The sequence below is a fragment of the Ursus americanus genome, chromosome 28 (assembly GCF_024610735.1).
Source record: "Ursus americanus isolate L20-20 chromosome 28, mUrsAme1.1.p, whole genome shotgun sequence".
NCBI classification, from domain to species: domain Eukaryota; kingdom Metazoa; phylum Chordata; class Mammalia; order Carnivora; family Ursidae; genus Ursus; species Ursus americanus.
In genome coordinates this window covers 18,148,233-18,165,417 of record NC_142154.1, presented here as the reverse complement: position 1 = coordinate 18,165,417, position 17,185 = coordinate 18,148,233, and the positions used below count along the sequence as shown (strand labels likewise).

Here is a 17,185-nt window from a genome sequence, read left to right as displayed (position 1 = left end):
AACTCTTGCCGAAGCCCAGAGGCAAGCATATAATCACCAAGAGGCAAGCAAGCAACGACTTCGACTTCGAAGAGAAGGGGTCTGGAAGGCATTGGTATTGGTTATGAAGACAAGTCCGTCTGAGCCCTGGGGGAAAACCGAAAGGAGCCCCACACATTCTGCCTGCCTGGGGACATCTGGCCATGGCTGAAGGCATTTTTGGTTGTCACAACTTGGGGTCTGGGGTGTTAGAGGCATCTAGCAGATAGAGGTCAGGTTCATTACTGAACATCCTACGATACACAGAGCAGCCACCCACAACAGAGAATTATCCGGCCCAAACAGTTCCAATTATCTGGAGAAACTCTCAGTTAGATTAAGATTTATCTCCCCAACTAACAAGGCTGTGATAACTGCTGAACCAGGGTGTTGCTCTCTTATGCTGGGCTCCCATCGAGCCTGGGGTGGGGGGGGGGTCCCCCAACACAGGTGTCTATCCTGCTATGACGATTAACTTCCAGAACTGCCTTGAGGGCAAGAGCCAGGTCCAGCTTAGGTCTGGCGCGGGATAAATCGCACAATGGGAAGGGATTACTTTGTGGAAGTCATGTGTTTCTATTAGTGTTTGCATAGAGCCTTTACTATACGTAAGTACAGGGTCATGAGCAACTACCCTCTGAGACAGATAACTAAAATGGAGAGTGATAGAGCGTAGTCAAAAAAAAAAAAAAAATCAAGGTCCTGTAAATCATGCCCAAGACAATATGGAAAGGAAAAAAGCACAGTCTGGACATCAAAGGCTTGGACTGACTCTGTCACATGTCAGCAGTGCGACCTCAAGCTGAAATTTACGTGTGTCTCAGTTTTCCCATCTGTTAAAAATAGACATACACCCCCTCGCCCAGGAGACCTCACAGGGTTGCTGTGTGATTTTAAATAAGGTAAATTTTCCGCAGTCATTTTCTACAACAGGGCCAGAGGGGGTTCTCACCTACGGTACTAGCAGGGAGACCGTCTGATTAACAAGCTCAGAGTATCAATGCTGAAGGGCAGACACACTGTCTCCCCAGTGCCCTGAACAGTGTGGGCACTGAGCAAGCTACAGAATCAAGCTGGGAGAGCACTGGAGCTTTTTCATCTTAGATGCTGGAAATCAGGCCCAGCTGGGCTGTACTCCTACAGGCAGGGGGAGGTCAAGGAGCTAGGAAACCCCTCCCCCAGAGGCCATGTCCATTATAACCCGCCACCTTTCTGAACTGAAGATGAGAGGTTTCAGCAAACCACACATAGAAAAACCGGTGCTTGGAGTTTGGGAGCCTGAAAAAATCCAAGGAGGAATGATCAATCTGGACAGAATTTAGGAGACCATCAAAGCTTTCCTAATTGTAAAACCTGGTTAGGAAAACCAACTTGAGACAAGAACACGGAGCAGCAGCAAAACCATCTCTGTTTTAAACTAGAGGCTCCAAATCCTACAGTCACGTTCAGAAACCAAGGAGCACGGTGGCCATCTGCTTTCAAACACCTCTGAAAATCAGCTACCACATTCACCCAACGACACCTTAAAAAAATCCAAATGCTAGTAGATGTTCCTTCTGAAAACAGAACTGTCTTACCATAGAATGCTTTTAAGTAAAAAAAAAAAAAATCTTTAAAATATTTTAGGCCAACCCTTGCCCAGCACATTTTGTTCCCCTTTTTATTTTCAGTTTCCTTTTGAAAATCTCTTTACTGATGGAGGATTTTACGACTGGAACAGTTTTTCAATTGTAATTTGTATGTTGGCTTAGCCTCTAAGGTAGAAGTTTTAAAATGAGGTAACTCAACTTTTGCTTAATCTTTGCCCTCAAACGGATCTTTGCTTCTTCCTGCTTCTTTTGGGTTCAGACCAATGCAGCAAATCATGGTTGTAAGTTACATGTCATGTTTTCATTATGGTGTATACAGCCTTAAGAGGGCTCCAAGAGGTTTTCTGTCACAATTATTTTAATACCTTTTAAACCTCACCAATTTTTCATTTGCCAACTCTTTATACCTGCATTAAATGAATAAACCTGAATACTTAATTAAAAAAGAAAAAAGGGGAACCTGACATTCATTCGGCAAATGTTTTTATTGGGCCCTTTCTATGAGGAGTGAATCCCCTGAGTTCATGAAACTTACAGCTGCTGGAGAAGGCAGTTAGGTAACTGCTTGCTACCAAGTTTCTGACAGAGGAGAAATATAGGAGACCCAGGACCTGCTCTTTTCAGGAGGCTCGTAAAGGATTGCCAGTACCAAAGAGGTGGAAGACGTTTGCAAATGAAGCATGTTAGCAACGCTCATATTATCCAGTAATTTTTTGAATGAAAAGCACAGTAGAGATGGTTGGTCCATAGTCCTCCATATCCCTCTGGCATTACTAGCCTCCCCTGATCAGTTTCTGGCTTGTCTACAAAATGTGTGTAATGGATTCATGGACATCAGAATATCGAGAAGTTGCAGACCAGAGAAATGTGTAGGTCTCAATCCCAGATGAACACCCAAGGGTTTGGGAACAGAAGCCCCTTCATGAGTCTGAAACCACAAACAAGTTAAGACTGTCCATTAGCCATTCGATCCCTGTGCCAGTGTGTCCTGGGCACCTCTTAGACAGTTCTGGGAGTGATGATAGAGCAGTGAGCAATGCCGGTGCCTAGGAATGGTCTCTGACCCTGGAGCTCCAGTCGAGACTGTCAGGCAATTAAAGGAGAGAGCAAATACATGCAGAGGGACCATAATACCAGTGGAGATTCCAGAAGGACAGTGAGCGAGGGATGTGAGAAAGAGGCTGGGCTTAGAGGAGGGTGGCTGGCCGTGTGAAGAATCAGGGGTCAACACTGCAGAGACCACGTGCTGGAGAGGGAGACGGGCCAGGATGGCTGGGGGGTATGTGGGGTGGGCTGGCCTGGGCAATGGCCAGGTGGCTGATGATACTGGATTCCGGATCAACTGAGGGAAGGAGATGTCCTGGATTCCATGCCAATCACAAGGAGAAATTATTGCAGGGTTCTAAGCAGAGGACTGACACATTCTGATTTACCTATTAAAAAAAAATCCCTTTGGCTGTCAAACAATTGGAGAGAGGAGGATTGTAATCATACCGGAAATGGATGCTCGTACCTTGGACTAGGATGGAGACTGTGAGAAAGAAGGGCTTGGACCCAGACACACAGGTAAGCCCAAAAGAACTTGCTAACAGACTGAATTCAAGGAATAAGGGTATGGCATAGAGGAAAATTCCCAGCAACTGAGCAACTGAGTTGACTATGGGCCTATTCCCTGAGATGTGGAAGCTTGGGGGAGAGAACGTTTGGCTGACCCCAATACCTCCTTTAGGGACAAGTCAGGTGTGAGGTTTGTAGGTTTTTAACTTCATTTTTTTATTCTTCGGGGACAGGAGCAAAAATAATTAGTCATATGACAAGGCATTTAATGTTAACGTTTTCCAAAATCGTGCCTATTCTAGTCCCTTTAAGGTCTGGGTACTCTGTTACAACGTTGAGTGGCTGGCAAACTCTAAAAAGAATGTATTCAGAGAGAGCCTTGCCAAAAACTTAACCGCAGGCTCCTGTTTTCTCTACCTCTCTGACTCCTGCTGATGTGTTTGGGGAGAAAACTTCCTGGCCTCCAACTGTGCAGGGACAGGCTGGGCGGCCCAGAGGTCCCCACATTCTCCCTCACCATCTCCCTCACCATCTCCCTCCGGCCTCCAGCCTTCCCAGGCTCCCCTCCTTGCCCCGTCGCGGACCTCACTCATCTCTGCACCCCTTCCAGGCAAGGTGGCAGAGATGGCGGGTTTTACCGGGACCTGGCCAGAGCCGCGGGCAGTGGGCAGAAGCCCGGCCCAGGCGTTCCGGGGGTGCAGGGGTGAGGGGGTGGGGGGTGCAGGCACGCTCGGCGACCCCGCAGAAGCAGTTCCCCCCCCCCCCGCCCCGGCGGCCAGAGATCCCGGGCAGTGCCTCCCGGGCACACACGCACTCACACTCACCCGCACACTGGCGCGCTCACACTCAGCCGGCGCCGAGCTGAGGGAAACCTGTAGACGCCCTGGTGTATCTTCCCGACTTTTGTTTTTTTGCCCCTGCTACACCGGCCCCACCCGCCGCCTGCGCGGGGTTTCAGGGTGGCCCTCCGGGGCCCCGCTCCCTCCCCGACTCCGCGGGCCGGGGAGGCCGCGGGGCCGCGAGACGGGGGTCGCCCGCGCCCCCGGTGTCCCCCCGCCCCCGGGCAAGGGCCACCTGGGCGGAGCACGCGGCCGCCCGGAGCGCGGGCCTGGGCTGCGGGGGCCTGGGGCTCCCCGAGACGCCGCGGGAGGCAGCCAGGCCCCCGGACGGGCGCTTACCTGCGGCGGCGGCGGCGGGGCAGGGCCCGGGGCGCCGGGGACGCGGGGCTGGGCGCGCGGGGTCGGGCGGGGCGGACGCCGGCGGGCGGGGGCCTGGCCGTCCCCCTGCCCTCCGCCCCCTGCGCCTTCGGCCGCGCGCGCCGGGGCCGGGCCGGGCCCAGACGCACTTCCTCAATCCTGCGGCCCGCGGGCGGGCGGCCGGGCGGCGGGGCGGGCGGCGCGGAGAGCGGGCAAGGCGAGGGTCGGCCGCTGCTGCTCGGGCCCGCGAAGGGCACGGGGCGGGGGGTCCCTGTGGTGGCCCGCCACAGTTTCCCGGAGGTGCCCAGATGCACCGCTCCTGCCCTGGAGACGATGGGGCCCGCGAGCCGTTGTAGCGCGAGGTCTCCTCCAGGTTTGGGTACCCTGCTCTCTCCTCGCGGGGCAGGCGCAGCGACAAGATTGGTCGGTTCTCAGCTCAGCCCAGCTCTCACTGTCCCTGGGCTCTGCTCGGGGGCAAAATCCAACGATTAACCGCTGACTTGCATTAGGCGTAGACTCGCAGTAAATGTTTAAAAGGCAGGGAATATTCATTTATGAACAATTCCATATAGGGCAGTATAGAAATAGATATTTTTAAAACTTTCATATTTTGCAAACTGTGCCCCTCCCGCCACATGAATTTATTTAATTATGGATATATATATATATATATATATGCAAAGATGTCATTATTTGGTGAATCATTTTAAATTGTGGGGTGTTTTGGGCGGCGGAGTAGATAAGACAGGGTGGAATGTTGGCAATTTATTATGTTTCGACTTAATGTAAGTATGTTCATCACACCACTGAGGCCATTATCCGAAGGCAGATCATAGAGACGCACGTCCATGCCGCGGGCAGCCATCCGATTTGGCTCCCCAGAAAGAGAAGCCTGCTCAGAAAAAAGCAGACGGTTCTGCAGCCCAGCAGGACCCGCGCCCTAGACTCTTCTCATGTCATGTTACGACTGGAATATTCCCAGGATTTAGCGCAAGACGGAGACAAATCCCCACCACCCTCACTGCCATTTCACAAAGGCCCGGCAGACGCAGGGTCCCCGCACGAGCCCCGCACCACCTCGCGGGCACTCTGAGCAGGGGCCCCTTGGCAAGGGCACCACCGGGCAGCTTGCTTTGCTCTCAAGAGGCCTCCAGCTCTCCTGCCACGGAACGCCCTTGCAAAAGGGTGGGTGCAGTTTTGCAATCCTGTCCTCAATACTTCGGTCCTAATTCCAGCACCCAAAAGGCAGCGGTGTGATTGCTACCGAAAAGTCCCTAATAATTTGCAGGGCGTGGCGTCGCAGTGCTGAGTGAGCCCCGCAATCGCGGTGCTGCGCCTTCACCGAGCGCGGCCGCGCCATCTAGCGGCACCGTGAGGGAGAGCACGCCCAGTGCCCTGGAGGACAGTGGAGCTCCCATGGCCAAGGCCTCTGGGGCAACTCAGCTTCGCTTTTAAATGAGCTTGGGAATAGGTTAGGGAACAGCCCACTCGGCTGTTTTCAGCTGCTTACATGCCAGCATCTAACTCTATTCATTAGGCATGAGTTAGTCACAGGTTTGCACGGGGAAGTTATTACAGGTCAGTTAAGATCTCTTCCTGCTGTTTCTTGCCCCCCGCTGACCCATGGTCCTCTAGCCTTTGCTCTGTCTACCTGGGTTCTCATGTTGGAATGACCCCTCCTAAGGTGGAATCAACTGGACGCTTCCTCCTCAACCTAACATTTCTGCCTTCTGAAGGCCTAGTGGCCGATTGCTACCCTGCCACCCCACCCCTGAGGCCTTCTAGTCATTTCTTCAGCTGGGAACTCAGTTTCCTCAGACACTCTTCCCTGGACACTTTATAAAAAATCCCTTATCATCCACGTTCAAGCTCAAGTCAGATACATGCTAGGAGCAAGGACAGTAAAAATTCTTTGTCTGCTATCAGGAGAAGCTAGGGCATTCCAAAAGATCCACTTTTAGAGAATGGGCCCACCTCCTGTGCCCCCCCCACAAACACACAAGAGCACGTGTGCACATGCACACACATGACAGCCAGTCTGTGTCCCCAGAATGGTTCCCTTCAGAGAGTTAACAATTTTCTTAGAATGTTCTGCTCACATTTAGATTGAGAAATGAAAAGTTTTCTAAATAAGTTAGTACATACATAGGTGCATACATTGAGAGATCTGATCCAAGCCTCTCTTAAGTGTTCTCTTCAAAGGTGGCACCTTGCCACCCCAAAGCCAAAGGGATCTTGGGTGAGCAACATCAAATACACAGGTGTAACCTGATGGACCTAACCAAGTACAAGGGATGCTCTTGAGCCAACCTCAGTGTCAGCTCACGACTTGGCGATGGAGGCTTCTTAGAAACGTAAGGTAGGTTACACCCAAACACCTAGATCCTCGTGACAAAAACGGAGACATGTGCACAGAGTAGCAGGATGCAGTATTTTCCCTAAACCCCTGTGCAGTCCTTCCCTCCACTTTCCAGACTCACCTGCTCACTAGTAGAAGGACACTCGGACAGCTCAGGTGACAGCATATGCTTCACCAGCTAAGATGCAGAGCCTTTGAGGCCGCGCTCCCTGCCAGCTCAACCCGAAAACCCATGCGAGTGGGTTTCATGCTCAGGCTAAGTGCGAGACCTGATCGACTGAGCAAATGGAATTTGAATCTTAAGCTATCGATATTGCTTTATGACAAGCCATTTGGTACAGGAGCTCTGAGAAAGAGAAAGGTCAGCCACAGAATTAAAACGAGTTTGGTCCTTAAATGAAAAAACATAATGTTTGTCAAGTATCTGATTTTATTTTATCATTGTTGCACTGTCAGACACAATCTGTAGTTGGGGTCAGAATTCCCAGGCCAATAGATTTTTTTGAAACCATACCACAGGAGTAAACCTTAAAAGGAGTGAAATCTAATACTATATAGATTTCCATTTCTAAATACAGTATATTACAGAAGGTTAAATATACCACCTCTGTTTACTTACAACTATAAAAAGATACATTAACTATACCAATCATAAATAATGTAGCATTTCATATTAAAGGCATTATTGTACAATGAGAGAATAAGAACCCTCTAATGTATTACTATCAGGTTAGTGTCTAGAGTTGCTTGAGAAAAAATCCTGAAAATTCAGTGTATGAAGTCAACTCCTGACTTAGCAAATTGCTGACAGTTTAAGTGATAAGTGTTAACTGATGTAGAGAAGGTGAATTGCATATTGCCTATTTGTGACAAGAATGACAACCCCATTCCATATAGGACTTTCTTTCATCCATACACTGGTTTTGACTTTTATTTTATTATTGCCCTCCTCCCCAATTTGATTCTCAAACATGATTTAATTCCCAACTATAAGCACCATCAGAAAAACAACTAGTCAGTAACAGTGAAAGTATCCAAATAATGCAATTACGTTTGGTTCTGTTTTTTAAAAGTGATCCGGGAACACTTTGAAACTTGGGATTGCACAGCATTTGCACATACAAAGAGGAAAAGAAAAATTCACAACATGTTAGTGCAGTACTCAGGCCACTTTAGTAGGAGACCCAGTTCTTCCATGGAGTCTGGGTGTTATTTGTTAATTAATCATTAATATCAAAATAGGACTTAAAAAAAAAACCAGGCTGTATTAAGACAACAGCCTTTCCAGTTGTATATGTTTTGCTAATCTAAAATAGATAACCAAACTGGAGACAAAGAGAGCTACATAGGCTGGATCGTACACCATTAATGCAAGTGGTAGAAATTCAGAATTTGTAAAAGCAAATTACGGCTCTGATTTGTAAAAAGCGGTTGCTATACTGTCCTCGTGTCAGAGCACTGGGTCCTCAGCAGCGGTGGTAACGCTAGCGATGTTCTCTGCCTAAGAAAGTGCCTTGGATAAGGTAGACCGTGACATAGTTTTAGATAAGCATGTTGGGCATTGATTCGGTCATATTCCGAAAGGAGATTTGGTTTTAAGCCGAGTCCCATGGTCCATGCCAAGAGGCAGTCCTTGAAGACCCACGTCCTTTCACACCCAAGACCTTCAGTACCTTTCCATGGTACTTGCCTCCCCAAAGCTCCCCACGTTGGATCCTCCCAATCCTATTTTTATTTTGTTTTGAACTTAGTCCTGTTTCTTTCCCACTAACTGGTAGGAGGGGCTTGTTCTGTGGGCAGGTAACCCCGAGGAAGCCACAGGTGCAGGGCCCTGTTTGCAGAACAAGCCGGGAGTGTTTCCAAGTTCTTACTGGAGTCAGAGTTGACAGAACATTTTTAAGTGACCTCTGGATACTTCAAATACCACTTCCTGTTGGTCACGCCCTGAGCCTCATCACTGTCCCCGGGGGACCTGGTTGAAAGGGACAAACGGAAATGGCCCTAGCTCCATCCCTGGGCAGGACGGCGATTCCACATACACAACATCGGTCAATGAAACAGGAGTGTGAGAGGAGAGTTGAAATCATTCAGATCCAGTAGATTTAAAGTCTCCAGAACAAAGTAACCCGGGAAGACGGGAAATGCAGTTTTTCTTCGGCAAAGTTCGATCGGCCACATTCAGCTGTCAAATGTTTGAGGAAGGAGCCCGCCTCTCCTTCAGGGGCTCTTGTCATCGAGTTTGATGGTGACAGTTTTCACTTCCGTGTATTCAGCCAGTGCATATTCACCACTGCGATCACAGAAAAGAGGAGAATATAAAATGGGGTGTGTCACCTCGCCATTCTGTTGCCACTGTGTTCTAACGCCCGATTGGTCAAGTACTCTGTTGGGCAGTTTGGAGTCGGCACCAAAAATCAGAATGCGATGACCTCATAGGGGGATAGCCAGGACTGTCACACCATTAGGACGTTTAAGTAACTGGAGGTAGAACTTCAGGTTACATATCAAGTGTTTTGGTGTGTGATGCTTTGGAAATATTCAGAAGGACAAAGTGTTTGCCTTTAACGAATGAAAGGGATGGAAAAAAAATAAAAGAGGTGGATTCCCTGCGTGGGGAGTACGGCGAGGAGAGGGCCCCCATCAATGAACAAGGAGGGGAGCTGGGGATGTGGCCAGAAGATCCACAAGGAACAGGGACATGGAGGGCCTGCAGTCGACCTCAGAGCCTGCAGCTGGCGACCAGCTGTAGGAGGAGTAAGGCCAGCCCAGAGCAGCGAGGGGAGCAGATATGAGCACAGACTGGACACAAGCGGGACCATAACCTTTGAGTTTGCCTCTTTGGTGTATGTCCTTCATTTAAGTCTTGCAGAGCCCTGGTGACCCTTCGCTCCGTGGTTCTCAAAGTATGGTCTCAAAGCCTCAGCGACACCTCAGAACTTGCTCAAAATGCAGATTCTCAGGCCTCCTACCCTGTCCCTGATATACTGGGGTTGACAGAATAATGCCCCCATGTCAAGGTGACCATATGTCAATCCTCCGAACTGGTGTTAGGTTACCCGGCAAAGGGGGATTAAGGTTGCAGATGGGATTAAGGTTGCCAATTAACTGGCTGGAAAATACAGGGTTATTCTGGATTATCTGGGTGGGCCCGATGTATCACCAGGATCCTTAAGAGGGCAAAAGGGAGGCAGAAGAAGAGCATCAGAGGGAAATTAGCCTACAGAAGCAGGTTCAGAGAGCTGCGACAGTGTTGCCTTTGAGCATAGAGGAAGGGGCCACCAGCCAAGGAATGTGGGAAGCCTCTAGAAGCTGGAAAAGGCAAGGAAACATATTCTCTCCCCAGAGTCCCCAGAAAGGAATGTAGCCCTAGCCCTGTGCACGCCTTGACTTCAACTCAGTGAGATGTCAGATTTTTAGCCTACAGAACTGTATAAGATAATACATTTCTGTTGTTTAAAGCACACATTTTGTGACAATTTATTGTAGCAATAAAAAACTAGTACACGTCCTGAAGTGGGGCCTAGAAATCTGTGTTTTAACAAGCCAGAGGATTCTGATACAGCTCGAGCTGGAGAACCATTGGCTTTGACCTTCTCTAAGCCCCCAACTCATGATCTTTAAAATGGCCATGCCATCACCTCCTTGTCATTATGATGGTTGGTGATTTATTACAGAGCACCTTCTATGTACAGGTAAAAAATAAAGGATAGAAAGTATTAATATTATTTTTTAATTAATATGTCATTGAGATTTTTTTGGGGTAGTTCCCTAAAAAAATAGTTCAAGAACCCGTGAAGTGTTTTGTAATCTCTTCTAAACATAACACGAAATATAAAAGCCATATGCCGAATGGGCAATCCAACTTTTGTAGAGCAGAAAATCCATTTCAAAAGCCCCCCAAAACAAATGACAAACTAGAAAAAAATTACATTCACAGCTGTGTGTGAGAAACGGTGCTGTTTTCCTTCATATACAAAGAGCTCTTAAAAACCAATTGAAAACCCCCGCAAACAATCAAATGGAAAAATCAACAAGGGGCATGAATAGTCAGTTCACAGAAAAACAAATCTAGATTACTAGTAAGTGTGAAAACTATGCTCAACACCCTCACAATTAAATGGCAAACCAAAAGAGCAGGAGCTCATGTTTCATGTGGCAGATCACCCAATTTTAGGAATGTATTCTGAAAACAATCTCCCACAAGTGCATGAAGATTTATGCACACGGAAGAACACCACCATGGTTTGTAATAGCAAAAGCCCTTGGAAATAACACAGAAGTCCATCATGGGAGACCCTTAATAAAAAGAATGGTGGGATATCCAAAGCCCATTCTCAAGACCAAAAAGTAGTTTGCTCTCATTTCATTTGAAAACAGAAAAGAATGCACCTACGTACATCCAGTATATGCAAAGAAAACGCACAGTAAATTCTAAAAGTGAACATCTAGTGTTGCGTTGTTAAAAATTCAAAGTAGAGGCGCCTGGGTGGCACAGCGGTTAAGCGTCTGCCTTCGGCTCAGGGCGTGATCCCGGCGTTATGGGATCAAGCCCCACATCAGGCTCCTCCGCTATGAGCCTGCTTCTTCCTCTCCCACTCCCCCTGCTTGTGCTCCCTCTCTTGCTGGCTGTCTCTCTCTCTCTGTCGAATAAATAAATAAAATCTTTAAAAAAAAATTCAAAGTAGTTAATGATTTATCAACTTCGTAAAGAAAAGTTAACCAAATGATGAAAGCATATTCGACGAATTAGCCCATTAACGAATCAAGTCCAGTCTTACACCATTCCTGTAAGATAAAGGACACGAATCACCCTACTCTTCCTATTCCTGCGATCACTACCAAAGTTCAAGTTCTGGCTGCTCCTTCACCACCCACTGTGGCATCTCCTAACGCATTTCTGGCCTAGTCGTGATGGTCTCCGCGCTCAAGGCCCTCCGTGAGCCCAGCACTTCTCCTATTGACCTCACCAGAATGTTGGAAGGGGGAGGTGTGATCACTGCTCTGGCCTCAGAACTCAGCACGTGCCCTAAAGGTGCTCATTAAATATTGGCTAAGTGAACAAATGAACAAAATGAGTGATGGAGCGGTGATGATCTCTAACAAACGGGATTGAGGATCCGTGGACGGAGGCCTAGCTCTCCACACGTCTCGACTGTGTGGATTTTTGTTGTTGTTTGTTGTTGCTGTGACTGCAAAACCAGCCGGAAAAGTGCCCAGGAGGAAGAGAAACGCACAGGAACAGATCCCCGGAGGGACTTGTGGGTGGGCGGCAGAGAGCCAGCCCCGTCCAGGCGGCCGGGCTGGGGAAAACCACGGAATCCCCCTCACCGTGCTCCGGCGTACAAAAAGAGAACTGGATACGACATGAAGACATTAATCAGAGACCAGTGAAAATGGAAATTGGTTTTCAAGTCAGTTTCCAGGCTCCTTGGGAAGTATGTTAAAGTGCTTTATCAAAAGCCTTGGGAAGATATATGCCAAGGGTCAAAAAAACACATTGAGAAAAGTCCCGGCTGTGGGGATGAGACCCGGGCTGTGCTCTGCGCCAGGCAGGGGGGTGCTGAGGCACTGGAAGGGCAGTCAGAGCTTGGGGGGAGATGGGAGACAGAAATGACACAGGTGAGGAACGCAATAAGCCACAGGCAGTGTGAGTTAGTACACCCTAGCAGTCAGGCGGTGTACACACCACCAGGCAGGCCCTGCACACGCTTCCTGAAGCTTCGTCACCCAAGGCCATCTGCTTGGGGCCCAAAATTCTTGCTGCAGCAGGAAGCTGTGTCTGGTCTCTGGGAGGAGGACTGCGTGGGATTCTGGGTCCCCCTCAGCCGTCATGACTGGACTGGTTGAAGGCAGCTGATCAGAGGAGACAAATGATCATGTATGCCCCGGCTGGCTTCAGTCCACGTGGCTTACGGACGTGACACCCCCGTTGAGCAAGGGGTTGTGGTGTGGTGGGTCCAAGGGTCCAACCCCGCCTCTGTCACTTACTAGCACTGTGACCCAGGAAAGGCACGGAACCTCCCCGGCATCCCTGGGTTTCCTCACCCAGAAACAAGGGTAGTTAGCAGTAGTAGCCGCCATCTACAATGGACCAGATGTTTGTGTCCACTTAAAATTCACACACTGAAGTCCTAACGCCCAATGTGAAGGTACTGGGAGCTGGGGCCTTTGGGAAGTGGTTAGGTTAGGAGAGTGGGAAGCCCTCATGAGTAGGGTAAGTGTCCTTATAAAGGAGACCCTAGAGAGCTCCCTCACCCCTTCCACCATCTGAGGACACAGTGAGAAGACAGCTATCTATGAACTAGGAGGGGAGCCCTCGCCAGACCCCAAATTTGCTGGCACGTTGATCTCAGGCTTCCAGCTTCCAGAATTGTGAGGAATTGGGGTCTCTTGTTTGAGCCACCCCATCTGAGGTATTCTGTTACAGCAAGCAGAACAAAGTAAGACACCATCTCGCGGACTCTTGTGAGCGTGGCATGAATGATCACGGGCAAAGTCCGTACAGAGCCTGGCGGAGTCAGTGGTCACCAGTACCGTGGCTGTTGGGGGGCCCCGACAGGGCCCCACGTGACCCCAGCCCAGGCCTCACGTCCCTCTCAAGCAGGAGGATGTGAAAAGAAAATGAAGCAGAGGCTCACAGAACAGAACACAAACAAAGCCATCTGGGGACGAAACACGATTTCTGCAAAGGGTTTTCATGGCCGAGAATTTACTGAGGTTCCTTGAAGGGGAAACGAGTCAGAGGAATTAGAGGGACGCCAATGGACATATTCTACTCAGATGTTCGGATGTTTCTGGCATATTTGCCATGACTCAGGAATGGATTAGAAAGAAAGACAGAGATGGGGGAAGGGACCCCAGTTCCATGGAGATGGGTCAAAAGCATTTGTTCAGGGAGGGAAGCCAGCCCCCTTCTCTCATAACATCCTAATGAAGACTCTGGAAGGGGAGCTGCCCAAAGGCCCCCACTGAGGCCCAAGCCGAGGGGAAGCATCTGAGTGTTCCTACTGGAAGATGTGCAAACAAGTACGAGGTAATGCGTTTGTGTATAAATAACACAAACTGTTTAATCAAGAGTAAGAGCTTGGAGCCCTTTGAGATGTTCCAGGAGCAGCCCTGCATGTTGTCACAGATGGTCCCCCTGGGAAGATGGATCCTACAAGCTGTTTGTCCACAAAGGCTAATAAAACCGCAAGCACCACCAAGAAGGACGTGGGAGTGAAGGCATGGTCCAGCTGGAGACCACAGTGTATCCACTCCCAGAACGCTCTGTCCAGCTCTGTGCCTGGACCTTTTATCTTGGGCCAGACACAAGCAGGCCTGTCCATGAGTCTATGCCTATGGACTTCATCTTCCCAGCGGGCAAGACAGACATTAAGGATCGCTTTAGGAGTATGTGGTGAATTTCGTGGAGCCACGGAGGACATGGCAGTATGTCTCCCGAAGAGGCACCGAGAAGGAGTCAGAGTAGCCCTGAGTCTGTCCGTGGAGCCTCTGCTCATGGGGCAGACAGGGCCAGAGCCCGACCTGGGAGAGAGCCTATTTTCCTTGCTGAGGGCTGGGGTTTGCGTGAGTCTGGCAAAACGTGCACTTTTCCAGTTCTGCCCCTGTCCTCCTGCGGGGAGCCTATGCCAAGTGTCTGCTGAACATCTCCCCGTGTGGTGGGTGCCGGGGAGGACATGGAGGCTGAGGCTAGAGGTTGGTCCTGGGGCCGGAAGGAGCGCGGCACAAGGATGAGGGTGGAGGACAGCAGAAGTGGGAAGACAGGAGGGAGACAGAGGCTGAGAGGGGTCCACTGCAGTCCCAGAGGGAAAAGGGCCACCAGCCTTCCTGACATGGCCGATCCGGCCTGACACGCAGGAGCACAGGGCAAGGTCAGTGGACCGGAGCGCAAGCCCTCACCACCCTGCGAGTCTAGCGTGTGTTTCATTCACCTGCTGGCAGGTGTGTGGTAACAGATACTTACAGTTCTCTGCCATTTCCTGACATTTTAAAGCCACCAAATGGAGCCTGTGCGTAGATGGCATTATAGCAGTTGATCCTAGAGGAAGAACGAAAGACGATCACGATTACCCGGGGAAGACCGACCTGGGTCATGGGTGTCCCGGCTCTCAGGGACTTGAAGCAGACCGTTGCCTACAGAACGACTCTTTGTCGAAGTTTTAATCATGGGAACAGTGCGTTTTCAACTTCTGCCTTCTCATTCTTCCCACCAGGAGCTAAAATTTGAATATTCCTAAGTCTAAAGTTTTTCGCTGGGATAGGAAGGGAATGTCAAGGCGAGAAGAAAGGAGAGGGAAACTGTGGCATCGGGGAATAAGATTCAGCTTTGCAATGCCAGACCTGACCTCAAAGCTCTCCTGCTTCCTGGCTCTGAGGATTCTGGGCTTGCTACTCAGCTCTCTGAGCCCCGGTTTATATTTACCAGTGTTATCATCTTTCCAGTGAGGACAATGTCCTCTGCAGGAGGGCTGGCGAGGCAGGGACTTCAGTCCACACTTTGAACAAGACCATGCCCTGCTTTTAGAGTTAGAATAAAAAATAGAGGTGGAGGGAGTGGGGTCCAAGGGGCCACACAACACGGTGGTCAGGAGCTGGGGCACCAGTAGGGAGGGGCCAGTGCTCTGCCACATACTAGCTGTGTGACCCTGGGCAGAATACCCAGTCTCTCTGTGTCTCGATTTTCTTCTCTGTAAAACAGAGACGGTGATGGTGCCCAGCTCAGAGGCGGTCATGAGGATGGAGCAAAGCTCTAAGACAGCGCTTGGCACAGAACGTATGACTAGAAGCTGTCTGTCCACAGAAGGGCCACAAAGCTGGCAAGCCAGTGACTCCGGAGAGCTGAAACACACGCGTCCGCTACTCACCAGACAGTTCCAGACTCCAACGCAGACGCCAGTTTTAGTGCTTTGTCCAGGTTTTTTGTGAACACAGCTGCCGTGAGTCCGTATTCAAGGCTATTTGCCCTTTTTATCACTTCTTCGATATTTTTGAACTTCAGTATTGGCTGCACCGGTCCAAAGATCTATGAAAGATTGCAAGAACGGCTGTGAGAGCCACGTCCAAGCGAAGCGCATATGCTCTGAGCAAGCATTGCCTTCATTTTACTCAGAGTGCTCACACGCGTGAGGAAGGATGGTCGAGAAAAAGAACCTCCAGAGACCTTTTGAGCTACTGGACGGTTGACATCTGAAAGGAAGGATGACGATTACACCCCCAACTTAAAATACCCACTGAAAGTATGTTTCAGGCTTCTGTCGCTTATTGTCATCAGGGCTTCTGAGAAGCCCCAGCCCACTGACGTGCACAGAAGACAAAAGTTTGCGAGTTTTTCCTTTAAAGTCATTGTGGAGGGTGTTGGTAGGGCACAGCTATAGGACTGTGTGCCCCGACCTCTTGGTGGTACGTTTTCCATCAACGAGGACACTGTAAAATGTCTCCCTAATAACTCCCAGGGAGACACTGTTCCTTGCTATGTAAATAAAGATCCCATAAAAATCTCCAGGAGAAAGTCTATAAAATACCCACACAGGAAGCCCTCAGCAGTGAGTCACTTTCTCTTGCATCCCAAAAGACCACATCCCAGGGTCCAATCACCCAGGACCTTAGGCGGGAACCAGTGCCCATCTGGATTAATGGTGGGACTGAAAGACAAAGTTAGAATCCCACGCTTATGGGGATCTCCTCAATTTCCATCATTGTCAAGGACGCTCATGATGGAAAACTTCAAAGAGAATTCCAGCTATGATGTGTTCTTTGAATGAACATGCTTGTCTTTTTAGTTCAGTCTAGAGGAGCTGAAGGCACCTTTGGGCCATGAATCCACTGGTATAACCCACAGGTGGCAAGAACCCTCCACGATGGGCTCCCCCGAGGATGTGTTTGAAGACAGGAGAGGGACTTCGCTCCCCAGAGATGCGTGAAAGTGGGGGGGGTTAGGACAAACTCTGCACCTGCTATACAGTGCTTGGGATTCCCAAAGGCAGGTAGGCAAGATGGCTTCTCTCAGGACCCCAAAGGAGAGGAAGAAGGCCACAGGAGAAAGGAAAACACTCCCCTCACAAAGACTTCTGGGATCCCTGAGCCCTAGAGAAGACTTCTGTTTGTAAACCCTACTCCTCTCACCCCCCACGCCCCACAAAAGTCCCCTTGGGACGAAGCTTTTCCTGCAGCCCCCAGTACCTCCTCTTTGGCAATGCGCATGGTGTCAGTAACTTCTGAGAAGACCGTGGGTTTGATGAAGAGCCCCCTGTCTTCCATGGCCAAACCCCCACATTCCAGCTTGGCTCCTTCCTTCTTCCCACTCTCAATCAGATCGAGGATCTTGTCGAACTGCTTTTGGTCAATCTGCAAAACACAAGAAGTACAGCTTGGATTCCTTTGGACGGCGGCCGCCATCTTATGGGTCCAATGGCCTTTCCCATTTCAGCTGACCCGCCCCTAAGTGTTCTTGCCAAGTCATAATT

At 49.6% G+C, this 17,185-nt stretch overlaps 2 protein-coding genes across 5 annotated transcripts in view; both read right to left on the bottom strand.

The window, feature by feature from the left end:
• The window catches only part of LRRK1 (leucine rich repeat kinase 1), a 120,976-nt gene extending 116,178 nt beyond the window's left edge, over positions 1-4,798 (bottom strand). For 2 of the 4 annotated variants that reach the window (XM_087856714.1, XM_045795383.2), the window contains exon 1: positions 4,343-4,797. The gene's annotated coding sequence lies outside the window, so the exon portion shown is untranslated. Of the gene's footprint in view, positions 1-3,988; positions 4,183-4,342 lie in introns of those variants that run through there. The other 2 variants (XM_087856716.1, XM_087856715.1) reach the window with 2 other exon arrangements.
• A 2,333-nt stretch (positions 4,799-7,131) lies between these two features.
• The window catches only part of ALDH1A3 (aldehyde dehydrogenase 1 family member A3), a 36,950-nt gene continuing 26,896 nt past the window's right edge, over positions 7,132-17,185 (bottom strand). Inside the window, exons 10-13 of the mRNA XM_045795385.2 lie at positions 16,902-17,066; positions 15,587-15,744; positions 14,686-14,760; positions 7,132-9,009 (exon numbers count right to left, since the gene is read on the bottom strand). Of these exons, the coding sequence (XP_045651341.1) occupies positions 8,937-9,009; positions 14,686-14,760; positions 15,587-15,744; positions 16,902-17,066 (471 nt within the window). The 3' untranslated portion in view covers positions 7,132-8,936. The remainder of the gene's footprint in view (positions 9,010-14,685; positions 14,761-15,586; positions 15,745-16,901; positions 17,067-17,185) is intronic.